Source organism: Maylandia zebra, linkage group LG18, assembly GCF_041146795.1.
Source record: "Maylandia zebra isolate NMK-2024a linkage group LG18, Mzebra_GT3a, whole genome shotgun sequence".
NCBI lineage: Eukaryota > Metazoa > Chordata > Actinopteri > Cichliformes > Cichlidae > Maylandia > Maylandia zebra.
The window spans coordinates 2,573,399-2,592,112 of NC_135184.1; the positions used below are offsets into that span (position 1 = coordinate 2,573,399).

The 18,714-nt window shown below is 41.2% G+C and overlaps 1 protein-coding gene and 1 long non-coding RNA gene across 2 annotated transcripts; one reads left to right on the top strand and one right to left on the bottom strand.

Annotated features, from left to right (window-relative positions):
* Positions 1 to 568: 568 nt before the first annotated feature.
* On the bottom strand, positions 569 to 12,206 carry LOC112436436 (uncharacterized). Its single transcript, XR_013094129.1, has 3 exons — positions 12,091 to 12,206; positions 1,202 to 1,257; positions 569 to 1,108 (listed from the first exon to the last, which is right to left on the bottom strand). It is a non-coding gene; the product is annotated as an uncharacterized LOC112436436 (long non-coding RNA).
* Positions 12,207 to 13,659: 1,453 nt separating this feature from the next.
* On the top strand, positions 13,660 to 16,170 carry LOC112436434 (uncharacterized). The gene is made up of 4 exons (XM_076876731.1): positions 13,660 to 13,951; positions 15,107 to 15,190; positions 15,329 to 15,598; positions 15,736 to 16,170. Exons 1-4 carry the CDS (start codon positions 13,807 to 13,809, stop codon positions 15,882 to 15,884), a joined length of 648 nt encoding a protein of 215 aa, XP_076732846.1. The 5' UTR covers positions 13,660 to 13,806; the 3' UTR covers positions 15,885 to 16,170.
* Positions 16,171 to 18,714: the final 2,544 nt, after the last annotated feature.

Sequence of the window (18,714 nt, forward strand, 5' to 3'; positions counted from 1 at the left end):
TCTAGCAGGCTGACTGTGAGTCCCTGTTGAACCTGTACAGCAGAAAGTAACAGCAGTCAGCGGCCTCCACTTGACTTCATGACTTCAACGCCTCGCACAGTCACTTTCACTTTCTTCCTTCTGTCTTTTAGTCCTAAAATGTAGAACAACACCAGATCCAAATATTTGTGTCCTTCACTCACATCTTCAAATGATCCCTTCCATATCAGAGATGATACAAAGGCAACATTTGTCTTATTTCTCTTTCAGGAATCAAAAAGTACTTTTGTACTGTTGTGTAAATGTGTGTGTAAAGGTGGATGACTGCCTGCTGCAGATGAAATCTAACCATGGCTACAAATAAATGAAGCTGACGTGAAACACAGCCCTGTTTTTATTACTGTTTATAGATATTAGAATTGATGATCATCATTTTAATGATTCTTAAAACCGTCGTCGATAAAAACAGAACAATTAAAAATGAGATGCTGTGAATATTATTTATTCATTTTGATTCACAAAAACAAAGAAAAGGTGAAGATATTCAAAAAGTTAGATAAAGAAGAAAACCACAGATAACAGTGTGTGTTAGTAAATTCACAGCAACATGAATGTTTCTGAGTGTTTGTGCATCATGTGACCCAGATTTTTGGATCTGCTGTCAGATTGAAATGAAGACGATGAAACCACAGCAGCTTCAGCTGAGCTGTCAATCAGCAGCAGCAGTCTTATCTGTGGGCCGCAGGGGCTGATGGGAGCTTTGAGGACCTGTTAGAAACCACGTGGCCCTCGTCTGATCTCACAGCTCGTCCTTGTTTGGCCTCAGCTGCATCAGAGCGCCACTTCTCCCCAGGTTCACCAGAGGAAACACCACTGCACAAAATGCTTTTCCTCCCAGCTGCTGCTCTGTGCTGTCTGTGTTCAGGTGAGTGTTTCCAGCCAATCAGGAGCCAACAAAGTCAACCTGTAACAAACACTGTCACACTAACCTTCATCTATCTGTCTGTGTCTCTACAGCACTGGTTACCATGGCAGCAGAGTCAAATCAGGGTGGTTCTACACTGACCAAGAAAATTGGAGAAAGTGTCTCCTTCAGGTGTGGGAATCCACGATGTAGTGGCTCTGTATACTGGTACCAGAAGAAAGAAAGAGAAACATTCAAATATCTGCAGTATACAGGTGTTCTGACACTAAACAACATCAGACGTGATCATTCAGCCACCTACTACTGCTCCTGTTGGGTTTCTGCTCCCCACAGTGAGAAATGATCCCTGCAGCCTGAACAAAAACCAACAGATGAACAGATGTCAAACAGTGTCTGTGACAGGAAGAGAGCAGTAAACCACAGCCCAGCTTCACATGTTTCACCTCCATCTCAGAGTCACAAACATACTGAGCTCAGGGACCATTTTTATTTACTGCTGTCAGAAATTCAGTTTCCCTCAGATTCATCTTCATTAGATCAGCATGTCCAAATGAATAATGGAAAACTTTTCCACCTCAACTGTTGTAATTTAATTCTGAAGAGAAACCACAGCTGAGGGTGACAGTTTTTCATGATGAATGAAGTCCATCTCTTGTTTCTTATTTTGTTTCTTATTCTAAAACTGTAAACTTTTATTTCATCAACTTTCATCATCTTTGTCTTTAAGTACATCCACAGATCAGCTCCTCAGCTTTTGAGCCACAAACTTCACTGCTTTCTTCACAGGCCTGAGAAAAGTGTCTGTCTTGCATTAAAGACTGTAGAAAACTAGAGCCGATCAAATGTCAAGATTTGTCTGAATTTTTTAACTGGGATGAAGAATCACCAAAAAAAAGAGTAAAGGAGGGAATGAGGTTCAGTCAAGCCACTGACGAGCAGCTGAAAGGGAGGCTCTGAAAACAGTTGATAACTTCATTATTAACTCTAACTTTCTACTTCTAAATTCAGATAAAACTGAGGTTATTGTACTTGGCCCTGAAAATCTTAGAAATATGGTGATGTGGTAGATGTTTGTATGATATGTACAACTATGTAACTATATATCTGTGTGCACTGAACATATATATTTTAACTTTCATGTAGAGTCTTAAGCACAAGACATTTTGCTTCACCACGGTTTATTAAGGTGGTGCAGTAACAGGGCAGTCAATGTGACGTTTCACTTCTTCCGAGGTGCTAAGCTTCTCGGATGAGAGGTGAAACGTCTTCAAGCAACTTAAAGAAGTCCAGACGCTTTTCTTTCCAAGCTCCTTAGACTACGATGACCTGGATGACTGAGAACCTTCACAGACACCGTGTCATGACCTGTTGTGATAAGCCAAAGCCAAAGGGTAGCCGGAGTCCTTGGCCGCTACCTGACCCCTGCAGCTGTGTTTGGCTGGAGGGCGGGTGGGAAAGTTACCCAGCAGCAGGGGGCGGGGATACTGGTCCCTATATATTAGGGGACCAGAGGACACCCCAGCACTTTTTTCCCCTCTGCTGTTTCTCTCTGTCCGTCTCTGTGTTGCTCTACTGTCTGGGCTTAAGGCTGTACACCCCGGGGTTTTGCTTTGCTTGCTTTCTGCTTTGTAATTTTCTTACTAAATGTCTGTATGTATTTTTCCTGCTGTTCATATGATTCAGTGTATTAAACTCTGTTCCAAGAATTCTGCTCTTTTCCAGAGAATCTTTTTGAGTGTCTTGATTTTAATTGGATCTAAAAGGGTTGGATCTCCACATCGTTGGTGGGAGAAGGTTATCTGGATGTCTTCCACAGCATCTAAGCAGATTCTTATTCTGGATGGCATTACCTTGGCCTCCAGTAACGCTGTGAGGAACCTTGGAGTCATTTTTGACCAGGACATGTCCTTCAACGCACATATTAAACAAATATGTAAGACTGCTTTCTTCCATTTGTGCAACATCTCTAAAATTAGAAATATCCTGTGTCAGAGTGACGCTGAAAAACTAGTTCATGCATTTATTACTTCCAGGCTGGACGACTGTAATTCATTATTATCAGGATGTCCTAAAAACTCCCTGAAAAGCCTTCAGCTGATCCAAAATGCTGCAGCAAGAGTCCTGACAGGGACTAGAAAGAGAGAGCAGATTTCTCCTGTTTTGGCTTCCTGTTAAGTCCAGAATTGAATTCAAAATCCTGCTCCTCACATACAAGGTCTTAAATAATCAGGCCCCATCTTATCTTAATGACCTTGTAGTACCATATCACCCTATTAGAGCACTTTGCTCTCGCTCTGCAGGCCTACTTGTTGTTCCTAGAGTTTTTAAAAGTAGAATGGGAGGCAGAGCCTTCAGTTTTCAGGCCCCTCTTCTGTGGAACCAGCTTCCAGTTTGGATTCAGGAGACAGACACTATCTCTACTTTCAAGATTAGGCTTCAAACTTTCCTTTTTGCTAAAGCATATAGTTAGGGCTGGACCAGGTGACCCTGAATCCTCCCTTAGTTATGCTGCAATAGACGTAGGCTGTCGGGGATTCCCATGATGCATTGAGTTTTTCCTTTCCAGTCACCTTTCTCACTCACTATGTGTTAACAGACCTCTCTGCATTGAATCATATCTGTTATTAACCTCTGTCTCTCTTCCACAGCATGTCTTTATCCTGTCTTCCTTCTCTCAGCCCAACCGGTCGCAGCAGATGGCCCCGCCCCTCCCTGAGCCTGGTTCTGCCGGAGGTTTCTTCCTGTTAAAAGGGAGTTTTTCCTTCCCACTGTCGCCAAAGTGCTTGCTCATAGGGGGTCATATGACTGTTGGGTTTTTCTCTGTATGTATTATTGTAGGGTCTACCTTAGAATGTAAAGCACCTTGAGGTGACTGTTGTTTCGCTGTATAAATAAAATTGAACTGAATTGAACAGACACAATAGGGCTTTGGAGCGTGATGTCACCGGGGTGGGCGTGGAAAGGATTTTGGCCCGATCCGCCATTTTGGGGGTCTAAGTGAAAAAGGAGCGAAAGCATAGCCATGGTTTGTTCTTGCTGTGTGGTCGGCTGCAATGTTCGATCGCACAACCGGCAAGAGAATAAGCTTGAAAATGTTTTGTCTTTTCATTCTTTCCCAACCTGGAAGCAACATGAGCAGCTCGTGTATCGATGTTACCAAACGAAGGCGTCCAGCCTGGATAGCAGCTGTGAGACGAGCTGACGCGCAGCTCTCTTCCATCTCCAAATATCTGTTGGTGCTCCAGACATTTTCATTCCGGTAAGTTCTAAATATGTTCATATCACTCTTTATAGCCTATTAGTTTTCATTTTCGATTCTCTGAGCTCATAGCAAATTACAACAAACATCCTACTGAGTGCAGAACTACCGTCTATTTATAGAGTTGCTAATTATTTGGCATTATTGCAGCAAACCAGCCTATGAAATGGATGAAACATCGTGACTGGTTTCCAGCGCTACACGAGGGACCTGCTTCAAACATACCACCATGCCAATCAGATTACTTCTTCCATGTGAGGGTGGAGAGGTGACCCTTCTGGATAAGATGGTGAAGGTTTGCTGCGTTTGGTGAACAGTGTGATAATAAAACCAGAGAAGAATGAAACCTGCTCCTGTTAAATATTCTTAAGTCTTTTGCTGTATAAATAGCAGTATTTTTTCAAAAGATACAGTAAATAAAGTAATGTTAGTAGTGGGTGATATCATGTAAACACATGATTTTATGTAAACATTTTGTCATTTGTAAACTATAAAGGACATGGATTCTACACTGTAACTGATGTGATGTTCTATAAAGTGGTTCTAATAAAAAAGAGGCAAAAATTAGTTTGTTTCTTTATTCAACATTTGAACAGTGGGACTCAGTCAGTACATATTCAGTAAATGCAAATTATTTACACGGCAGTGCACTACAGGCATAAATCTAGACCCCTAGATAAAACATTATGGCATTATAGCAGTGACGACTCCTCCACAGTAGCAGGTGGGAGGTTTCTGTTTTGAGGACGGCTCCTTTTACCTGTCACTACAGATGGTCTGTTTATGTTTTGATTGAGAGCCTTTTTTTGGGCAGCTGAAGAGGAGAAGTCTATCTTATGGCCAACCTCTGGCTGTATCTTGGTCACATTACCCAGCAAAACCCAGTATGCAGGTTCATCTGTAACAGTCCTTGTGCCACGGATCAACACTGTTGCTTCTACATTAAACAGAAGAGCAGTGACGTGGGTGCAGGTCTCCGCGACTCCGGCCATACAGGTGCAGTGGGCGGCTTCAACCTTCCCTGTGATGCTCACAGTGACCCATGGCTGCAATGCTGGTTCATTCAGTCTTTGAGAGTGCAGGACCTGAAACGCACACAAAGTTCATTTAAAGACAAGAACTATGAGCCAAGGCCGACGTAAATGTGTTTTATCTACTTTATCATAAATGTAAGTGTCTAGAAAGTCAGCACACACATGTAATTATGCATTTCTTTATGTGTCCATCTATAGAGCGCTGCAGCTTATAGTGTAAATCTGCCTGTTCTGTCAGAAACCTGCCTGCAGAAAATGAACCTAAAGTATGTAATGCAAGAATGTGCAAGAAAAGCATAAAGTGACAATTATGAATTATGACAATTATGAATCACTTAATATGATAAGGAAATTCTGCAGGTCATTAATCAATGTATAAAACTAAAATAAAATGTATTTTTAGTGACACGAGATACAAATATGGAAGCAAGATGTATAATTAGAATTATTTATAATAAACATTAATAAATCAGTGCAATTTCTTTAACCATAGAGAATAACTAAATCCTTCAGGACAATGTCACATCAATGCACTGAACTCACTATGTTATCCACCTGACAGCCTCCACATGTTCTCACTGTAATTTCCCCTCATGAATGAATTTATGCTGCACTAATGTGAATGTTTGCAGGGAAATCAAACGCATTTCACTCGCAGTACTCGAGCTGACTTATCTTTGTTTGAATGATGACTTGTACGGCGCTGATTCCACAGATAAGGTATGAAATATATCAGGCTACGTCAATAGCGCTTGGTCTTCAGGGTTTCTACTCCAAGTTCGTATTTCATACGGGTCCACATTTCCAATGCACGCTATTTTCTGCAAGTACAGCTGCTTCGCCTCTGGACCCAATCGGTCTCTATACAGTCCATTCTCTTTTGAGCTGCTTTTAAGCATCTTGTAATCGTCGTTCCAACACATTGTGTTTGTTTTGATTCGTAGACCCCGAAAATGGTGCCGTGCTCCCACAATGCATTGCGGCGTGACGTCAACTCCAAAGCCTAATTAGAAGAATCTGAAAACCAAACTGAATCATTTATCATTTGTTTCACCGTGAGGTCCGGTATGTTATGTAAATATACATAATATCATGTGTGGTATCCATATAAACCTCTAAATCTCAGCTCAAAGAAAATATAAAGCTTTCCTACAGCCACCAAACACATCAAAAACAAAAAACAATTAAAAGAACAGTTATGTCACTTCACAAAATGTATGTACACACAAATAACCGAACCCCGTATACTCTCGATTTCATGTAACCAAACAAACAACACATTTTCTAATAGCAGAGATCTAACTGATTCTAAAATTGCAAGTTTTGTCGTGCTCTGACCAAAATGCACTGAACCAGCTGCAAAAGAAGGCTAAACATAATCTTCATGCTTAATAAACTTCATGTTTTGATAAACAATACAATCATTGCTCTTGGGGACTTTAACAAAGCCAATCTGAGCCAAGAGCTTCCCAAATACAAGCAGTATATTAAATGCCCGACCAGGGAGGAGAGGACATTAGACCACTGTTATAGCACGATCAGCGGGGCCTATCGTGCGGTGCCCCGCGCTTCACTCGGACTTTCTGACCACGTCATGATTCACCTGATCCCCGCGTACAGACAGAGGCTGAAGCTCTCCAAACCTGTCGTGAGGACCAAAAAACTGTGGAGCAACGAGGCTGTGGAGGAGCTTCGCACGTGTTTGGAGTCTACAGACTGGGACACAATGAAGGCTGCTTCTAACAGCTTGGACGAGTTTACGGACACTGTCACCTCCTATATCCACTTCTGTGAGGACAGCATTGTGCCATCACGCACCAGGGTGAGTTATAACAATGACAAACCCTGGTTTACTCCTAAACTCAAAAAGCTGTGGCTGGAAAAGAGAAAGGCGTTCAGAAGCGGCGACAGGGACTGCTACAGAGAGGCCAAGTACAGGTTCACTAAAGAAGTGGACATTGCTAAACACCAGCACTGTGAGAAGATGCAGCAGCAGATCTCAGAGAATGACTCGGCCTCTGTGTGGAAAGGTTTTAGGAATATCACTGTCGCGCTGACCTAGTAGGTGTGGCTGTTATTCCTCTCTTCCTCCTCCTACCCACTACCTGTTCGGTGCTGCTGCTTGCGCATGGCCGCTGATTAGACCTTGTGTGCAATCAAAACTAAGCGCGGCCTGGTGTGCGCCGCCCTGCCAGGTGAGCCACATTAGAGCAATCAAGGGTGGGCGTGCCTAGTAGACCTTAAAATGCATGCAGCAGTCATTTGACCCGTGCGTGACATACTGAGAGGACAGCAAACAAAGTACGATCCACTTTTCCACTGTGAGGAAGACTTTAAGCAAGACGGGCTATCGGTAAGCTCTTGGGCTCACATTTGCTGCTTATATGTTTGGAACTATGGAAGCTCAATTGTGGAAATGTTTTACGCTTAGGGAAATAGTTGCTGCATTTAAGTTTAAAAAATTATATTGATATTAAAATGAATGTTTAAGTTTGAATAAATTGTTTGTGCAGATAGTGTTTCCCACATATTTATGTTAATTAATATTAAAAATAGATCGTAAAACTAGTGTAAATATGTTTGGTTTGATTTAAGGAAAATAATTCTTTGTAAAAGAAAATCCTTGGTTAATGTCTCTATTAAAATGTTTGTAAACTCTAAAATGTATACTTTAAAATACAATTGTTTATAAAAAAGTGTTAAATGCAAAGAAGACACATTTTGTATATTTGAGAACCACAGTTAAATTAACAGTTAACCACATGGTAAATGGCTTTACTGAAGTGTATTTTGTTATTTCATCTGTCTTCTGTGTAATGCATGTAATTTAACTGAATGGTTACTGGTTAATGAAATGTTCTTTATTTTTGTGTTGAAAGGTTTTTTACCTGCTGCTACCTACCTACCTACCAGCTATCAAACTAGCTGGTCAAAATAAAGTTGAGTGAAATTCAAAGTCTGGTCTTTTTCAAGTGTGGGCTCCTCACAGTCAGAGAACACTTGACAATCACCAACTACAAGCCTAAAACCCCCCACTCCACTGATGACTTGCTCTTGACCAACACCCTCAACGACTTTTACTGCCGTTTTGACGAGCCATCGGGCAGCCTTCACACCTCCAACGGCCCCAACAATAGAGACACTTTGGACACTCATTCCCCCACCTCTCCCCCCTCCATAGAGCCATCACCACCTTCAAACACTTCACCTACAACACCCCCCTCCTCACCACACACCAAGGAGGATTTCACACCACCTCCTCCCACCACAACTCTTCATTGTGAGGAAGCAGTTTAAGAGTCTGAATGCTCGGAAAGCTCCCGGCCCAGACGGTGTTTCTCCTGCCACCCTCAGACACTGTGCAAACGAGCTGGCCCCAGTGTTTTCTGGCATTTTCAACTCCTCACTGCAGGCATGTCATGTGCCTGCCTGCTTCAAGTTCCATAATCCCTGTCCCCAAGAAACCTAGGATCACTGGACTAAATGTCAGAGCCACGGGTCTGTAGTCATCTGTGGTCATGAAGACCCTCACGGCCCCCCTCCTGGACCCCCTGCAGTTTGCATATAGAGCCAACAGGTCTGTAGACGACGCCATCAACATGGCCCTACACTTCATCCTGCAGCATCTGGACTCCCCAGGAACCTACGCCAGGATCCTGTTTGTGGACTTCAGCTCTGCCTTCAACACCATCCTTCCAGACCATCTCCGAGGCAAGCTTTCCCAGATGAATGTGCCTGATCCCATCTGCCGGTGGATCACTGACTTCCTGACGGACAGGAAGCAGCATGTGAGGCTGGGAAAGAATGTCTCGGACTCCCGGACCATCAGCACCGGCTCCCCTCAGGGCTGTGTTCTTTCTCCTCTGCTTTTCTCCCTGTACACCAACTGCTGCACCTCCACCCACCAGTCTGTCAAGCTAATCAAGTTTGCAGATGACACCACCGTTATTGGGCTCATCTCGGACGGGGATGAGTCTGCCTACAGGAGGGAGGTTGAACGTCTGGTGTCCTGGTGCAGCCACAACAACCTGGTGCTGAATGCCCAGAAGACAGTGGACATTATTGTGGACTTCAGGAAGCACACAGCCCCACTCCCCCCCATTATCCTGACTGACACCCCCATCACCTCTGTGGACTCATTCCGCTTCCTGGGTACCACCATCACCTCCCTCATTAAGAAAGCCCAGCAGAGGATGTACTTCCTGAGGCAGCTGAAGAAATTCAACCTGCCAACACGGACGATGATGCAATTCTACACTGCAATCATCGAGTCCATCCTCACCTCCTCCATCACTGTGTGGTACGCTGGAGCAACTATCAGGGACAAACAGAGACAGTCTGTTTGACCTGCTCCCCTCAGGCAGGAGGCTCCGGTCCATTCGCACCAGAACCTCTCGCCATAAGAACAGTTTCTTCCCCTCTGCTGTTGGACACATGAACAATAACCATATGACTGTTCCCACCACTAACACATGACCCTACGCTGTGTTCACTGCATCATTCCATGTTTGGCACTGATCACCACCTGCACTCATGTATATATCTTTCTACTTAGCACTTTTAATTCTTATTTTTGTCTATTTAAGCGTTATCTGACAATGTTTGCACTAAGTACCGCAGAAATTTCCTAATGTTGTAAACCTGCTCAACATTTGGCTATGAAACCCTTTCTGATTTTTGATTTCTGAAAGGAAAAATCTGATGATAATGGAGAAGGGACAACAGCTCTGAACATGTCCGGTCTAATAAAACAGTTGTCACAGTCTGGCTGAGGCAGACTGTATGAATGTGAGGAGAGGATCTGAAATGCAGACACAAAAGGAACGTGGAACCAAAACTTCGTATTAACAAAAAGCGAGCTGTTTAATGAGGCTGGTTTAAAAAAAAAAAAAAAAAAAAAAGGGTACAAACAAAGGGCAAGGCAAACTGAAGCAAAACTAACATTAACCTAAAGTGGGTGAACTAAACAAACAACATGAAAAACCCTGACATGAAACTTAGAAACATGACGTGGAGAACATGACGAGAACAACAGATAACCTGACAAGGACCGAACAGAAACACACAGGGGTGATTAGGGGAAATGGAAACACATGGGGAAACAGCTGACACTAATCTGAAATAACAAGCAAAGCCGACTACACTGACATAGGACACAGATCTTCAAAATAAAACAGGAAACATGAGAGGCAGACATGACAATACAACGTCACAACAAGAACAAGACGACAAGAAACATGATCTTCACCAACCTCACACGGCCTGGCTGAACAGTTGCTGTCTTATCATACATGAAGTGAGCAGTGTTCATACAACCCGTAATGTTACTTTGAGTTAAGGAGGTAAAAATATAAAGTCCATCTCAGTCCATGCGTCCAAGTGCAAGCACAATTCCCCCGCACTCTACAGAGGGCAGTGGCACATACTTGTGACATCACAAACATTAACTTAGGCTGTCTTAACCAGTTAAAGGTCAAGAGTCATGCAACCCTCCATGGCATCAAGCCTTTCTTGCAAATGTCAGCATGTGTAGTATCCACAAAACCTTAGAATCTCAGCTAAAAGCTCATTTAAACCATTTCTACAGCCACCAAACACAGCAAAAACAAGCAATGATTAAAAGAGCAGTTGCGTAAATGCACATAAGTCCGCTAAACACAGACAACCGAGCCCAGAATTTGCCAGACTTCATGTAACCAGGTAAACAATGGCTCGTTAGCTCACAGAGACCTCACAGATTCCAAAACACCAAGTTCCATCATGCTTCAACCAAAAGTCAGTGAACCAGCCACAAAGGAAGACCACAAAAAACGCACAGCAGGGCAAATGCGCTAAAACAGAAACTGGCTTACCGTCCCTTCCGCAGTTTTCACTGTTAGCCGATAGCCAGCATAGCTACTGATAATGGAGAGCTAACTAGAAGCATCAGAGCCACTTTTGTCAACAACCACCATTTTGGACCCAGCTAAAGACACGTAGACAGACACCACAGCTGTGTCCCAATTCCTAGGCCACATCCTCCAGAGGCCGCATTTGAAGGCCGATTCCGTCACAGCCAGGCGACGAAGGCTTTCCCAGTTCCAAGGCTGCTCCAAATGCGGCTGATAAAAATGCTTTGAGCAGGAAGCTCAAAGAGACCTTTGGTGCTATATTAACGAAACACCACACAACTGCAACTGTTACAATGTCTGGTTGCAATAACTTTAACTCGCTGCTTTGTCAAGACTGACCTTCATTGATCATTCATATTTGAATCCTCCCTGTAGACACTGACAGTTAACCAGGTCACATACTGCTGCAGACTTTTAATCCAGATGTAGGCCTGTGTTTCTGAGCTCAGGTCATACATGTGGTCCTCACAGGGCAGCCACTACAAACGTGATTTATAGAATATGATGTTGGACATTAAACAGAATATAAAGTATTTAAAATGAGCTCTACCCTAAACATATTCAGCAGTAATTTTAATTCATTTGATGCTGATGGGGAACATTTTTCTGCACAATTGTTTTTTACTTTGCAGTAATACAGTTTTATGTGTACTGAGGTGTTTAAATAATATATTATATTTATATTCTTACAATTCTTTAATAATTCTTCAGTCGGGAAGGAAGGCAGAAACTTAAAGACGCTGCAGGAGGCTTACAGCATATTTAAAACAATAAAAGAGAGGCAGCACAAACACTATGTTTCAATCTGCAGTTGTCTCTGTTTGCCTTTCTGTCACACATCTGTCTTATGTATGTATGGTCTTTTATCTAATAAACTATGAGAAATTAATACCATGTAACTGTTTCCCTGTGTCCCTTCCCCCTGTTTCTCTTGTATCCAGTCTCTATCTATGCTGTTTGCTGTAAAATACACAGTACTGTCCAAAAGTCTTGAGCACCCACCTGATTGTTTTTCTTTTCCAGGAGAAAGACTGTGGCGGAGGTGTGGTCCCGGGCGCGGCTGCAGGGGAGGAGTGGTGCAGTGAGCTCAACGGGGCGGTGCTGCAGACGCAGGTGAGAACAGCTGATGGCGTTCGGACTGATGATGGTTTCCTTCCCCTTTTATGGTGAGATGGGAGAGGAGCGGAGGGGGAGCTGGAAATCAGCTGAGACCGGAGCTGTCAGACTGTGCACGGTCATAACAAATGAAAACTAGAAATAAACGTCTGGCGACAAACAACTGTGCCTGTGTGTACGTGTGTGAAGTGCATTTCACAAGACTCAGAGTGGTCTTGAACAAGAGTTCTACAGGCTTTCTGAAGGTGCTGCTTTTTTGGAGGTTGGACATTTGGACATGTAATTGTAACTTTCTTGTACAAAGACTGAGTGTGAAGATGAGAAAACAACTGTGAGCTGTGTTCAATTTCATGACACACTATGTGTGTCTTCATTCAGAATCAGAGACTTTATTTATCCTCAAGGGGCAATTAACAATTTCATTATCAGGCTGGTGCCTACATGACTGTAGAAACTGAGCTCCCCACTGCTGAATATAAAAAGACTGTATCCACACGATGAGAGCCTGCAACAGACTCGTGAGTTTGAGAGCGCTTACCTCCAAGCAAATTATTGAGGAGATGAGTGTTTGAAAACTGAGAGCAGACAGAATAACTGCTGCAATCTCAACTGATAAAGAACCCAGCTGAAGCCAATTTAGTTTAATAAAGAATTGAAAACAGAGTTCATGTTTTTGTTTTCATTTTTCCACATGAATGTTAAAGTCAGGTACTAATTATTTTATCTGAACTGATCACTAAATCGGACAAATCAAACTCAGAGTAAGAGCCAGACTGACAATAAACAACAAATAAAACAGTTTTTTTTCGGTTAGGGTGTGCAGGGCTAAGAATAAGACTTTCAAATAAATGATAACTTTGTCTGTGGGTTATTAATAAATCAGAAGTAAAGATTCCTGCCACTGCTGCTCCTCAGTGCAGCTCGCTCTGTTCCCTGGAATGAATTTGACTCTGTTCCCCAGATGCTGCAGCTTCATGTTTCTAAGAATAGAGCCAACAACAGCTGTGTTGTAGCTGTGTGAAAAATAGACTTAAAACATGAATGGTTTCGTGGTAAACCTGGGGCTTCTGTTTCACACAACACCTCGTCCTCACAGTGGTACAGTCACCCCTGCTGCTCCGGCTCAGCTGACAGGAGCTGTGTTACTTTGGGCTGCAGTGGTTAAAGGAGCCTGGCTAGCTATAGGATTATTTTCAGAGGTTACATTTATTACAAGTACCATTAACACTAAATGATGCCCAGGAGTAAGTGAGCATTTGACACTGAGCAGGAAGAACTGCTGGAGAACCACAAACCATGCTGAGCTAAGGAAGTTGGACCAGGAAACCCAGGGAACCATGAAAATCCAAAATCCAAACTGTCTGATTAAAAAGTCAGAATCGACAAAGTCATTTAATGAAGTCGATCCTCTAGAGACTAAGAATATCTGTACAAAGTTTAATGTCTTTAGTCCAGATCCAGTCCATGTGGACTAAAGTAGTGGACTGACCAACAGACTGACATTAACATCAGAGCCGTGCTGCTAGTGTGGCTAAAAGAAAAGAGAAGAAGAGACAGTCATGTTGATATGAACATTAGAGAAACACATCATGGAGCTGAAATATGATCCTGCTTCCTCATTTGGACTCATTCACCTCAGCTGACACGTTCAACAGCAGACAGGTTTTTGTAGCAGTCTGTCTCACTGTGGGAGTAGGATGGTACAACTACCTCATCTTTGGCTCTGGAACTAAACTGTCTGTAACAGGTAAGAACAAACATTTATTTTCCTTCAGTTGTTTTATTGTAGAAGCTGAAAATGTGTTTAAAGTCAGTTTCTGCTGCTTCAGGCTTTACATGTTAGTTTTTCATCATTAGTAGAGAATTCATCTGCAGCCATTGTTACATAAGAAAAGCTCAATAATCTCTGAAAACATGTTGAAATCTCACTGAACAACTAAAGTTATTCTTTATTTCTGCAAATATTAGTGATGTTACAAATATTTAGGATTTGATCCTCTCAGTGATTCTGCTGGTTTTTAACACGAGATCATATTTGATGTTAAAAATAATATGTTTGGTATTAAAATGTACATAGAAATGTCAGCTTTGGTTAAATGTAAATAAAAACATTGAGAAATGTGTTTGTTCAGAAAGTCTTTTTTCTAAAGAATATATGAATATGTGAGTTAAAACTGATTCTGTTAAAAAATAACAATAAAAAGAATCATGTTTATTTAGCAAGTAATGATTTAATAAACATATTTATGTGTTCAAGAGCAAAATAATAAATACTTTTAACGGTTAAATTAATGTATTATTTAAGAATATTTTTAAAATTAAATAAAAAATAAATAAAATTACAATTTTATAGAAAATAAAAAACATTCTAACTTTACATATAATGGTGCAAACTTAAGTGTTTCAATCCTGATGGACTGTTTAAATTTATTTAAATCATATTTGACAAAATTAAATGTTAGTTCTCAAGAACAGCATCAGACGGCGAACATTTCCGTATAATTGAATCAATATTTTCAAGTTTATAATTATAAAAATATTTCATTTCATACATAAAAACTATGAACATACTTGTGAAAAGAAAACACTGACATTCTATTTCGGTGTTAATTTTATTAAATTAAAGTGTGTAATATTAAATATTTAAGATGTTATCTCAACGCTGTGAGCTCTGAAATTTTTTTATTAAAGTTTTAAATAATAAAAAAATATATGTTAAATGTCTTTGTCATTATTATGAAATTACCCATAAAAGTCCTAAAAGGAGAGAGCTTGTTCGAGCTGGCAGTGGATAATAGAGGGAACATCACTGACACACTGGGAGTCCAAACACAAACAGGACCAGTGGTTCACACAATTCAGAATCACCAGTTAACTGAAAAAACTTGTATTTGGATTGTAGATGGAAATCAGAGCACCCAGAAAAGAACGACACAGGCACCGAGAGTTCCTGCAAACACACAGCAGAGCCCCACCCGACCAGCAGGTCTGACCCCACAACCTTCACCCTTTGAGGCTACAGAGCAAACCACCACATCACCATGTCACCATTATGTTTTCAAATATTTCTTATGAAGCTAAAAAGAGGAAACAACAGAACATAATCTCTGTGTTTTTCAACCAGCAGGACCCAGAGTCCACGTGGAGGGGAACAGCTCCCTGCTGTGTGTGCCCCCAGCCATGTTTCCTCACCTGGTCCAGCTGTCGTGTAAAAGACAGAAGAAGAACGGCCGGCTGGAGGAGCTGCCCCCTGCTGATGGAGAGCAGCTGGAGCTCAGAGAGTCGGGACGCAACACCTCCATCTTACTGATCCATCAGCAGGAGAAAAGCACATATAAATGTACCTGCTGGGTGAAGCACGAGGGGGGCACAGTGGAGGCCCGAACACAACAAGGTAATGAAGGCTTGGTGACTGTGTTCAGCAGTGATTCAGCTTCATGTGGAGATGCTGTCAAAGAGAGCAGAGCAGCAGAGGACTGACATTTCTCACTGCAGCTCCAAACATTTATTTTTTTGTTCTTTTCATCGTAGATTATGTGCCATCTATGTTCGAGGTGAAGTCGATCTACATGCTGTACACAGTGCTGATAGTGAAGAGTCTGGTGTACTGCTGTGGACTCTCTCTGCTGATGATGCTCACAAACAAGGGAGCGTCCACCAACTGCACACATGCTGACTGACTGTTTCCTGCTCGCCTTTTCTCACCATCAGATTTCCTCCAGTCAGCAGACAGAAATGTAAATTAACTTCTGGTTGCTTCAATGTTTCATTACTGAGCATTTGACCTTTTCTCATTTAATCATCTTAAACTGTGTAACATAAATTTACAGATAAACATGTTTGATGTGTTTGTAAAAGTGTAGATTCTTTATGTGAAGATTTCTTTTGTACATCTCTGCAGAAAAACTGATGCATTCAGATCCCACCATAACAAAATAACAGTGTAGTTATTTGTCTGAAGTAAAAATAAAGATTTTGATTTTAAGAATGCATTTCTCATTTCTTCTGTGATACATAACCTGTGTGACTGCAGCATTCACAGATCATAAACTTGCTCTCCTGCAGCAGACGGGCTGTGTGGGTTTCTGCTCTGCAGCCTCCACACCGTTAGCTGTGGCTTTCACTTTAATAACACAACGACAGTTACAAACATGAACTCTGCTTCAAGTTGTTCAGGAAGCATCTGTGTTCATGTGTGTGAGAGAAACAAAGTGTGAACTCAGAGCTGTTACACAGTTGATGTTTAGTACGATCACAAAAGACAAATACAAGATGAAGTCTGAACATTAAATCCCACAGAACTCAAGTTGAACCGTTATGATTTAAAAACACTGAAAAAGGGAATAAATTAAGACAAGATTTGTAAAAACAATTTCACAAAACACCATCAGTTCAGATGGATGTTGAGCATCTTTCCATCTTTTTCTAATAATCATAAATATGTAAAATGTTTAATCAAAATGTGTCATTGATTAATCAGCTTAATTATTCAGACTAGTACAATTTATACAAATAATATAATTGAAATAAAACATAATTATTATAATTAAGAGCAGCACAGAGAGACAAACTCAAACAAAGAACATTCATCAATTTGATGATTGAACCAGTGCTGAATATTTATTAAGTTCACCCACGCTGTGCTGTAAATTCTGTTGATATGAATATTAAGATTTAACCCTCATAATGTCGTCCCGATTTCCACACACCTGTGGTCCTCAGGGTCACAAATGTCCCCACTTCATTTCAGTGTTTTTAAAGTATAAATTGTCGATCAATTCAGTGTAAAAAATACATGAAATGATCAGTTATTGTGATCATTGTTTCACAACCAGAGTCGGTCGCTTTAACAGATGATCACAGACGGCTTTATGTCAAAGTTAATGTAGGAAGCTGTTTTTAAACGACTTCAAGTTTTTTACTGGCAGCAAATAATCAGGTTTTCCTTTGGGCTCAAAAATGACCCCGTCTGCTTTGACTGTTTATAAATGAAAGGTATAAAATATCATCCATCTCTGTGTTTCAAGGTTTGATTCAACTTTATTCCAACTCATTGCCTGACATGTGTCTGTATGTTGGCATGGTAGGAACAGCAGGGCATGGGTCTGAGTGAAGGCAAACCTTCATGAGGACAAAGGCGTGTCCATATTTGACACAAGTGCAGGAGGACAAATTAGAAATTCGCTGAACTTTAGTGATGCTTTTAAAGAATCTGTGATTTTAAAATCTTACATGCAAATATAAAATCTGATGAGATTTATTCCACAGATTTGTGTTTTATGTCAGGGTAAATAATCTATAACAAGTTAAGTGATTTACTATGAAGTGAAAAAGAGCAAATATGAAACAGATGTTGTCATGGAGGAGTGGACTCAGGCGCAGACAAACTCAGACGCTCGATGGCGAAGAATTAAGTGAAGTTTGTTACAGGAGGTTCGGTGTGACGACAACGAGTGATGAAAACAAACATGAACTAAAGGCGAGAGCCTAAAAATCGGCTCTGAGGTAAATGACTCATTTACAAGGTATCAGGTATCACAGCACGCTGTGAGACGCTGTCAGCAGCACTGAAGGAAACACTGTGAACAGTGTTGAGACCACACCAGCCTCTCCCATCCTTTTGTCTTATAGAGATCACAGAGATGTTTCCAAATATTCCTACTTTTGTACTGTTGTGTAAATGTGTGTGTAAAGGTGGATGACTGCCTGCTGCAGATGAAATCTAACCATGGGTACAAATAAATGAAGCTGACGTGAAACACAGCCCTGTTTTTATTACTGTTTATAGATATTAGAATTGATGATCATCATTTTAATGATTCTTAAAAAGGCTTTAATGAATCCTTCAGTCTGAAACCAACTTGGAACAAAACACATTAGAAGATGTGGGAAAGAACCACAGTGTGCACATATTTAAACACACAACAGAACCACAGTGTGCACATATTTAAACACACAACAGAACCACAGTGTGCACATATTTAAACACACAACAGAACCACAGTGTGCACATATTTAAACACACAACAGAACCACATGTGTTTGTTTCAAATAAGATTTTTACTCTAAATATTGTTATGTATGATTTTATTTTTAACTACTTTGTGCGCAATTTATGAACTTTTAAAATATTTAACCATATTATCTTTTTTTAGATTTTTCTATTTATTTATAGTTTCATTATATTTAGTGTTTTCATCACAGCTGTTAAACAACAGATAACAGTGTGTGTTAGTAAATTCACAGCAACATGAATGTTTCTGAGTGTTTGTGCATCATGTGACCCAGATTTTTGGATCTGCTGTCAGATTGAAATGAAGACGATGAAACCACAGCAGCTTCAGCTGAGCTGTCAATCAGCAGCAGCAGTCTTATCTGTGGGCCGCAGGGGCTGATGGGAGCTTTGAGGACCTGTTAGAAACCACGTGGCCCTCGTCTGATCTCACAGCTCGTCTTTGTTTGGCCTCAGCTGCATCAGAGCGCCACTTCTCCCCAGGTTCACCAGAGGAA

What these genes read in the sequence shown, in the direction of transcription:
- LOC112436434 (XM_076876731.1), top strand. Translation starts at nt 13,807, where the DNA reads ATGATCCTGCTTCCTCATTTGGACTCATTCACCTCAGCTGACACGTTC. An exon ending in AACTAAACTGTCTGTAACAG is followed by an intron (nt 13,952 to 15,106) that starts GTAAGAACAAAC and finishes TTTGGATTGTAG; the next exon opens with ATGGAAATCAGAGCACCCAG. An exon ending in GGAGGCCCGAACACAACAAG is followed by an intron (nt 15,599 to 15,735) that starts GTAATGAAGGCT and finishes TTTTCATCGTAG; the next exon opens with ATTATGTGCCATCTATGTTC.